Here is a 10,788-nt window from a genome sequence, read left to right on the forward strand (position 1 = left end):
TAAAGTCATGGTTACAGAATGGTGGCGGTTTGAACTCTTTATTAAGTTAATTTTCTGATAAATGCAAACGTGTTGGGTTTTTAATAATTTAATAATTTCCTATTTTTATTTGTCTATAGTTATTATTTTCCACGTGCAGGATTTATAGTTAATGAACTGTGTTACTGGAACTTTTTAGGTGATTTAAATTAGTTTATTATTGATAGAATAATATATTTAATTCTATAAAACATAAAATGAGTTAGCTTTGTTCAACAAAGAAGTAAGGAAGAGAGTTGTTGTAGTGAAGGGAAAAGAGGAAACAACTCATGTTGGCATGTTATCTCACAATAATAGTTCTTTATAGGGGAGAATATTATGGATACTCAGTATTTTCTAGGATTATTTTTAATTGATTTTTTTTCTCATCTGAATTGAGTCGTAAATGGGAGTAGCTATAATTTCCTTCGTTTCTATTGTAATATTTATTTTTGCTTATTGATTTCATATCATGTAAGTTCCTTCTATTGTCTATTCTATTAATTTATTCCTTGGTTTTTATCAGTGCAACATTCCATTTTCCTTCAAATCTATTCATTTCTTTGAGAACTTGTTTCATTATTATTCTCATGTACATATAAGAATAGTATCTACTTCTATTTATGATTTTGGATATTGTTGTGTAAACATAATGACAATCTAAGCTAACTTTTCATTGAATTAATAATTATTTTCCAGCTAATAAATTTGTTTGTAATTGAAATCGAAGAGCATATATAAGCATACTTTTGTAATCCTATCATTTGATATTATCATTAAATATATTGCCTTTAATCACTAAACCAGTATAAAATATGAGATTTTCTATGTATGTTCCAATTACTAGGAAACATTTTTCGAAATTTAATAATTTACATTAAATGTAAATCAAATTTTGATAATATACATAAATATATTTCTTTAATTACTACTATTATTATCGTTATTATATTCATTTAGTAATTAATCAACGCCACTTTAAGTACCGAACATTACTTGGATATATGAACTTATTTAGGCTAATGTATAAAAATATATATATATTAGAAAAAGGATCGGCAGTAAGGAAAATGAATGTGTTAGATGAATTGAGTGACTACAGACACGTTGGTTGTGAGGAGTTTGATGAGTGTGGTGTGTATGCTGGATTTTTGAGAGAGAATGGAATGAATGCTTTAAGTGTTATACATCTGAATATTAGGAGCTACCATAAAAATTTTGACAATTTTACTGTTCTTTTGGAATGTCTTGGATTTAAATTTGATGTCATTATTTTAACCGAAACCTGGTTGAGTGTGGATGAGAACATAACACACTTGGAAGAATATTCTAGCTTTCGTACTTCAGTTAAATTTAATCAGAATGATGGAGTAGTTATGTATGTAAGATCTGAACTGAATGCATCCTGTGAAGAGATTAATGTTGGAGGAGTAAATTGTCTAATATTGGATTGCCAAAAATACGAGCTGAGTTATAACGTTTTATGTGCTTATCGCTGTCAGGGCTTGGACCTGTCAAATTTTATCAGTGGACTTGAAGATAGATACATCGATAGGAGGAATAGATTGAACAACACTATTGAGATTATCGCTGGAGATATCAATTGCAATATTCTTACTGACCAAATTGATAATATTAGTAACAGATATCTAGATGTGCTCTATGGGGCTGGTTTTGTTTCCTGCATTAACGTTCCTACAAGGCGGACGGCCTTCACTTCGACTTGCATCGACCACATTTTTGTCAGGCACTTTAATACGGAGGCTCTCCGTCCGGCTGTTTTCCGGTCTGACATTACTGACCACTATGTAACGTCTATTTTAATTAAAAATGATAATCAAGCTCAGAATGTACCAAGATTTGAAACTCTCCAATTCCATGCTACCATTGATTACTTGAAATTCTCAGAAACTGTTTCACAGCAAACCTGGCAGGATGTAACAATGATAGAAAGCGTCAATGAATCTACTGAATCATTCGTTAAGAAAATTCAAGAAATTAAACATAGTTGTACAACAAATAAACCAAAAAGAGTCCAATTAAAAAAATTAAAGCCCTGGATAACTGATTCGCTTATCAAATCGATTAAAAAGAGGAATAAATTAAGTAAGCTTGTTATCAGACAACCCTTTAATTTACAATTGAAATTATACTACAATAATTATAGGAAAACATTGAATAGATCATTAAAAACTACAAAATATAATTACTATAGGAATAAATTATTATCCGATTCTAAACCTATTTCATTTTGGAGAACAATTAATGAAATATCGGGTGTAAATCCAAGGAATAACTCATTTCCTATACAAAGTTTTCTTACTAATAGTAACGACAGCCGAAGTCCTCAAACAGGAAGTTGTGCTACGGTTTCTGATGTAACCAATAAATTTAATATATTTTTTTCAAAAGTTGGAGAATCTCTTGCAGACGTTATAAAACAAGGCAACCCAAATATTAATCTACCTGACATGGATCACCCTCCATGCAATTCGATTTTTGACTTACAGCAGGTGAGTGAGATGGATGTTGAAAACTGCATTTTGGAGCTACGAGGTGGTTCTGCGCCTGGCTGCGATGGCATATCAGCATCTCTTTTGAAGGATAATATAAAATCTATTGTTACTCCTCTTCGTCACATTATTAATAGAAGCTTTACATCAGGAACTTTTCCGGATATTCTCAAATTAGCAAAAGTTATTCCACTCTATAAGTCTGGCATTAAAAATGATTTAAATAATTATAGACCTATAAACCTTCTTAGTTTCATTTCTAAGGTCATCGAGAAATGTTTCAAGAAGCAATTGACCAAGTACCTTAAAAACAATAACATTCTGATGGATAATCAATTTGGCTTTAGGGATGACCGGAATTCGTCTAATTGTTTCTTTCAGCTTAGCGACTATCTGAGACAGGGTATTAATAATAATAAATATATTCTATTACTATTTATTGATCTGGCAAAAGCTTTTGATTCCATTGATCACGATTTGTTGTTGAATAAACTGACGGCCATAGGAATAATTGGTGCTGCACACGATTGGCTTAAAAGTTTCCTGTCAAAGCGTCGCCAGTTGGTATCTATTGCAGGAGTCGAAAGTAGCATCCAAGATATCAATTATGGTGTGGTTCAGGGCAGTACCCTCGGACCAATTCTATTTCTGGTCTACATTAATGATATTATTCAGGTAAATATGAGTGGTAAAATGATGCTTTTTGCTGATGACACAGCCGTTTACTTTGAGGGAGACAGTTGGGAAAATGTGTACAGAGTAGCTTCAAGTGAGCTAAGACAATTGAAAAGCTGGTTTGATATCAATATACTCAGCATGAATACTAAAAAAACTAAGTGTTTGCCTATTTTCCTGCGTGACAGTCGTGCTCCCCCTACCAACTTGGAATTGAGGGTTCACACGTGCGGGGCTGATTGGGGTAATGCATGTGGCTGTGATTTAATAGAGACTGTCTATGAATATAAATATTTGGGCATTCATATAGATAGTCGATTGACATGGAGCTCTCATGTTAGATACCTTAATAGTAGGCTGAGAAAAATGATTTATGTGTTCAACCAGCTTAGGGGAATCCTCAATATAAATCATTTGAGAACAGTGTATTATGCGTACATTCAGTCCATTATTTCCTACGGTATTATCCTTTGGGGAAGTGCACCCAAAGCGTTGTTAGATCAAATATCAGTGACTCAGAAAACTATAATAAAAGTTGGCCTTGGTCAATGCAGAAGATTTCCATCCGTACGATTGTTTCAGGTCTTCAACGTTTTCAGAATCAGGCAGCTATTCATTAAATCAGTATTGATGTACATGTTCAAGAATAAAATATATTTCAATTCAGAGTCCAATCATCATTACATGACAAGACATTCCCGCTTTCATCACTCGGGTCTTCAACGAAACACCCGTTCAGCCTGTGATAGGAATATATCATACCTATGCCACACTATTATGAATAACACTCCTCAAGAAATAAGTCAGCCGGTCGCATGTAGTTTCTCAAAATATAAATCTATAATTACAAATTGGATAAAAACGCTGAATGAAGATCAATGTGAACGGCTACTTCAATCTATTTATCAATAGGATATTGGTTACTTCTAATGTTTGGATATTCTCTTTGTCCCAATCAATATATCTTTTTACCTAGCGGTTCACCTTGTGATGACCAACGTGTCTGTGGTGTGTGTGTGGTGTGTGTGTGTGTGTGTGTGTGTGTGTGTGTGTGTGTGTGTGTGCGATTATGAAATTGAAAAAACTTATTTCTCTTAAGTTCAATCAGGAAAAAAATGTATACTTTAATCACACAGTACTGGACTCATTGACCCACGAACAGGCCAAAAAGGTCTATGTGGGCTCTTATATTTCATTAAATAGAGTGAATCCACTTGGGATAGGTGCAATAAGATAAGTTATACCAGAATAGGATAAGGTATTAATAGTATTATATGTATTACATATCTCAAGTTGTGTATTTGCTCTGTTGAAATATTATTGTAAATTGTGTAAATTTTGCTGAAATAAATTCAATTCAATTCAATTCAATTCAATAGACCTGCAACATTATTGAACAATAAAGTAAGGTCCACGTTATAATGGCAGTGGAGAAAGATAGGAGAAAACGTTGCCGAACCTCTGTCTTGTCAATGCCTTCTATAGACGGTAGCAGATACAGGTTTATTGATGTCATATTAACTGTTCATTCCAGTTTGAAATAATCAATTATATTTTAAGTAATATTAACTGTTCATCTCGTTTAAAATAAGTCCGAAGTTAACCTTCCGGCAGTCGCGCTGATGTAAAAAATACAACAGTGTCAGTTTTTTTGCTGCACAAAACTATTGAATGGGGTGGTGTCAGTGAATGAGTCACCTATGCATTCCAAAACTTTCCCCTCATCACTTCACTGAGTTGCAGTATCAACCGAGCAATGGTTCAGTCTTTAGGTGCCATTTAGTCGCCACAGTGCATACGTATGATAGGGAAATACATATACGGGGACTGTAAACGAACCAATAACACAGAATTGATGGCTTTGCTTGATGTACCTTATTGGGCTATGAAATGGTAATCATCAAAATGTTTATAGGCGTAAAATGATCCAAGAAGATGGAAATAGTTATTTGTGCAACTAGTGCGCAAAGTGACAGTTTGCTACACCGAAAGAAACGCGGCTCGGGCGGAATGGTTTCTTGAGTGCAGCAGAGGAACTTTGCGCACGTATTTCACATTAAATTTTTCCTACAGTTACCATTGAATATGAAAAGTGGGTAATTATGGGTAAAATTCCCTGAAATGTATCAAATGTTTTTCTGTGTAATTTTATTATTAATAAAAACCTTAATTTATTTTAAATTGAATAATGTAGTAGTAGATGAATGAAGGCGGCACTCATGTGGTGGCTGTCCTCGTTGTCCTTAATATTATTATAACGTGGACCTCACTATACCACAGTCACTGTTACCAAATTCATTTTGATTTTGCTGCACTGGTGCTCCATATAAACTACTATTTTGCGTTGCCATGTTGCAAATCTGGAGTGCAGAAAACAATTTTTCCTACAGATACCTTGAAAAGTGACCATTTGTGCACCGATTGCAGGCCGCAAAGAAGTACTTTTCCGCACTAGTGCGCAAAGTGAGTACTTTGCGTACTCCAGATTTGCAGCATGACAACGCAAAATAGTTAGTAGGTTATAAGGAGCACCAGTGCAGGAGAATCAAAATTAAGTTGGTAATACTCATAGTGAGGCCCACGTTATAATGGCAGTGGAGAACAGCGTTGCCTTGCCATTATGTGCCTTGATTATAGTCATTTCAATGCTTACATAAGATAAACCCCCTTCAAGCAGTCAGATAAATTTTCAATTGAATTACAAATCATTATAATTCAATTATTATTATTCAATTTTAAATAAATTAAGGTTTTTATTAATAATAAAATTACACAGAAAAACATTTGATGGATTTCAGGGAATTTTACCCATAATTACCCACTTTTAATATTCAATGGTAACTGTAGGAAAAATTTAATGTGAAATACGTGCGCAAAGTTCCTCTGCTACACTCAAGAAACCATTCCGCCCTCGCCTAAGGCTCGGGCGTAAACGTTTCTTTCGATGCAGCAAACTGTCACTTTGCGCACTAATTCTTTGCGTTTTGTAATCAGTGCAGGAATGGCCACTTTTCAAGGTAACTGTAGGAAAAAGTAATTATACAGTTAATTAATATGTTTTGACAGTAAACAGAGTACATAACACTTTGAAAATTGGATGTTGTAAAAAGTACAACACGCGACTGCTCGTGTGATTGAGTAGGGCGCGACTACCGGAAGGTTAATTTGTACAGACTATACATTAGCTGTATGCTATGACTGACCTGAGGCGGCTGTATAGGCCGCGAAATACGATAATGTTGCGACACCACGGATCCATTGAGTCGCGTGCCGGTCTTGTCTGGAGTGATGACGTCAGCCGACGCCAGTCTCGTACGCGACGTGTGGAGTTGAGGCGGCTGTGGGCCGACGCCAGGTATGTGCTTCAGCATCGGGGCGAGGGGAGGGGGGGCTCGGACCCCCTGGGCCCCTCTTTCACGACACGTCTGTTCTGTGATGAGTCACCATCGCCTCTCGACGCCATTTTCTCACATTACACCTGTCTGTGCCACACAAGAACAATTTCGTTAATTTAATTAATTCTTTAATTAAATTAGAATAGAATAGATGTTTATTTCAGCAACACAATTTTAAAATACAATAATTACACTTTTCATGAATTCATGAAATTTCATGAATTATTTTTATTCAATTAATGATTTGGTTTAATATTGATTGATGTTGTATGAATCTTAAATTCAGCTTTATGTATATCTCTAATTTATTGTTATTTCTTAGAATAGAATATTTAGTTGGTTGAATGTTAATTACTGTTAGCCTATATTATAATATTGTAGGATCATTTTATATATTAATATTAATGTATAAGTGAATAAGTTATATTAAGACTCCACGTCGGCGTACAAGTTTTCTTTTGCCGACGTGTAGCACAAAGTTGTCAATTTCCTTTCAGTTGTATTCTGTATATATTTTTGTGCAATAAACGATTTTGATTTGAATTGAATGACAATAGAAAGTACCATCCAATAATTTAAATATTTTTATTGACCTAGCGAAGTGAGGTCTAAGATTCAAGTCGACGGTTTGGCATTTCTCTTAATGTTTAAATGTTTATATGTTTTTCTGTTGCGCATTTACGGCGAAAAGCGGTAATAGATTTTCATGAAATTTGACAGGTATGTGCCTTTTTTAATTGCGCGTCGACGTATATACAAGGTTTTGGAAATTCTGCATTTCAAGGTAATTATAAAAGGAAAAAGGAGCCTCCTTCATACGCCAATATTAGAGTAAAAATCAGACTATAGAATTATTCATCATAAATCAGCTGATAAGTGATTACACAGATGTGTGGAGAAGCCAGTCTATTGCTGTATTTCCATAAGGTCTATAGTTTCGATCAGGTACTTGTGGATGAGAATACTGCGTGAGGTCTACTGTTCACAGAACTACTAGTTTATGGCAACACTAATATGGAAGTATCTATAAACAGTAAATCACAAAAAAATACTTCATAGCATGTTTGTTGACTATACTAGTAGTTCTGTGAACAGTAGACCTCACGCAGTATTCTCATCCACAAGTGGCTGATTGAAACTATAGACCTTATGGAAATACAGCAATAAACTGGCTTCTCCACACATCTGTGTAAGCTGATTTATGATGAAAAATTCTATAGTCTGATTTTCACTCTAATATTGGCGTATGAAGGAGGCTCCTTTTTCCTTTTATATTATCCTTCAAATGCAAAATTTCCAAAAAGCTTGTATATGCGTCGACGCGCCATTAAAAAAGGAACATACCTGTCAAATTTAATTAAAATCTATTACCGCGTTTCGCCGAAAATGCGCAACATATAAACATTTAAACATTAAGAGAAATGCCAAACCGTCGACTTGAATCTTAGACCTCACTTCGCTCAGTCAATTAAACGATAATCCCAATCAAATGCTGCAAATTACCCCGAAGACTTCAGCTACAACAGTCAATATTTGCAGTAGCAGAAGTCTTCGGAGTAATTTACAGCTATTATTTGGGATTTTCGTTTAATAATAACTAGTAGTTCTGTGAACAATAGACCTCACGTAGTATTCTCATCCACAAGTACCTGATTGAAACTATAGACCTTATGGAAATACAGCAATGGACTGGCTTCTCCACATCTGTGTAATCACTTGTCAGCTAATTTATGATGAATAATTCTATAGTCTGATTTTTACTCTAATATTGGCGTATGAAGGAGGCTCTTTTTTCCTTTTATATTATCATTGAAATGCAGAATTTCCAAAAACCTTGTATATATGTCGACGCGCAATTAACAAAGGAACATACCTGTCAAATTTCATGAAAATCTATTACCGCGTTTCGCCGTAAATGCGCAACATATAAACATATAAACATCAAGAGAAATTCCAAACAGTCGACTTGAATCTTAGACCTCACTTCGCTCGGTCAATTATTCAAGATTTTCCCAAACCTCGTATCTTTACAGCATTTTTTGCATACGGTAAGTTACACAGATGGAATACTGTAAGTAAATAAATTCAAAATTTATTATTACCATACTCTGACTCATAAAGTACTAAAGACTCATAGGCCTACTCATTATAATCAACAGTTAGTAAGGTAAAGCTGCGTTTACACCAAAGTTATTAACAAAATGTTTAATTTTCCGTCCTTACAGATTCTATAAGATTTAACAGAGCTTGACAAACACATATGCTATGCAAATTATGTGTATAAGTTATGTTCAATCTAATAGAATCTATAAGGATTAAGTTAACAAAATGTTTATTTTCCCGTTCTTATAGTTTCTATTTCTAGAAGATTAAATGGAGCTTGACAAACACATATATGCACTTCATGTTTATGATAAGTTATATTTTATTCAATCTAATAGAATCTATAAGGATTAAGTTATTAACAAAATGTTTATTTTTCCGTCCATATAGACCTAGTTTCAATTTCTACACAGAAAACACTATGAAGAGGACACATTATAAGTAATTTTCTTGTAATCAACTATTGTACGGTGTGTAATTGAAATTTCTCTGATTTTCTGTAATTGATGTAGTACCTAGTTTTAGTTTTTTGAGGAAATAAACATTTATTTATTTGATTAAACAGGGCTTGATAAACAAATATTTATTTTATGTGTATGCTAAGTTATGTTCAATCTAATAGAATTTATAAGGATGGAAAAATAAACATTTTTTAATAACTTTGGTGTAAACACAGCTTGAGATTGTTATTACCGTAACGTTCAACTTACCTGACAACTGGACATGCTGTATGGGACTGTTTGTATAAAAATACCTAAGTCAACTAGGTAATTCAATTTTTAAAATAAAATCAACAGCGTCAAAAAGCAATAAGCGTGTAAAATTATTGTAATATAAGAAGCAGGACAACCAATAACGGTCTTGAATACAGTAGCCTACAGTATTTGAAAACTAAGGTATTTATTTATCCCAGAGGGCAAACAATTTTATTAATAGATCACAGATATAGGTGATAACGGACAATATGCTGAAGATATGGAGGCAGGTGTATTCCTTTAATTGAACCGTTACCAAACGTATTATATTATAGGCTAGAGCGGTCACATGAAAACTAACGGACAACAAGACGTGGGAAATAACCAAACAATTTTGAACTCGTTAATCTCAAATTAAACAACGGGTAACAATGTCGAAACGATAAAAAAATCGTATTTGTTGACTAAATATTCAAATAAATTTTTGTTGAACTCAAAAACCTAAACTGTATAACAAGCTAGCAAAATACGACAACAGGTGATACGGTCGTTATAGGTGGCTTGACACTACCTAACCGCCAAGTTCACAAGAAAAATTTTAAGAAAATTACAAGCTGTTCAATTTGTAGACATTGGAGAATGAATAATTAATTGTAATACTAACCTGAATTATAATCCACTGATGTCATCCGGTACAAAAATTATACACAAAACGAAATGTCAACAAACTTTTGAGCAAGTTTTGCGACCTCTGTATACCTGGATACGTGGCTAACTTGTTTCAGCCAAAAGTTTAAACACTAGGTAGTTTATCATCTAACAAAAATACAACACACTAAACTGATTTGACTTGGATAATTTAAAATGAGATAATAATCAAGCGTAGGAACAGTAAAATTAACTACTAGTATTGCATAAAACTCTCCCAACTATCCATATCCAACTGCCATTCCACTCAAGATTGAAAACACCTATCATTCCGATGTTGCAAAGTTTTGCCAGTAGATGTCGTGCGCGAATCTCCCGCTCTCTTTTGAAAATCACTTTCAATTTCATCGCAAAATTTCTTAAACTTTTAGATTTATTAAATTATTTACATATCACTTACTATCAAGAGAAATATATTGATACATTAACGATAAAAAGAGAGTTATTTCTCTCGTAGGTTTGCCTAACAATATTGGCTTGTAAATATTTTGAAAATGAACGTCTACATTTAGGCTACTATAAAAGAAGGTGAAGGTTTCTGACTGACCCTGAAGCTTGTTTTTGGAGGTGTGGTAGAAAGACTCACCTTTTATTTACCTGCAGAAATCCCTTGATATTGACGAATGTTCTTTTATGAATAGCCTGCTCCAAACCTATAAAGGCTTGTTTGAATGGCTTCCC

At 33.8% G+C, this 10,788-nt stretch overlaps 1 protein-coding gene across 1 annotated transcript in view; it reads right to left on the reverse strand.

The window, feature by feature from the left end:
• LOC111047125 overlaps nt 1-10,385 on the reverse strand; it is a 30,572-nt gene extending 20,187 nt beyond the window's left edge. The window contains exons 1-2 of the mRNA XM_039435896.1: nt 10,064-10,385; nt 6,410-6,688 (exon numbers count right to left, since the gene is read on the reverse strand). Of these exons, the coding sequence (XP_039291830.1) occupies nt 6,410-6,577 (168 nt within the window). The 5' untranslated portion in view covers nt 6,578-6,688; nt 10,064-10,385. The remainder of the gene's footprint in view (nt 1-6,409; nt 6,689-10,063) is intronic.
• Nucleotides 10,386-10,788: the final 403 nt, after the last annotated feature.

Source organism: Nilaparvata lugens, chromosome 9 (genome assembly GCF_014356525.2).
Source record: "Nilaparvata lugens isolate BPH chromosome 9, ASM1435652v1, whole genome shotgun sequence".
In the NCBI taxonomy this organism is placed as follows: Eukaryota; Metazoa; Arthropoda; class Insecta; order Hemiptera; family Delphacidae; genus Nilaparvata; species Nilaparvata lugens.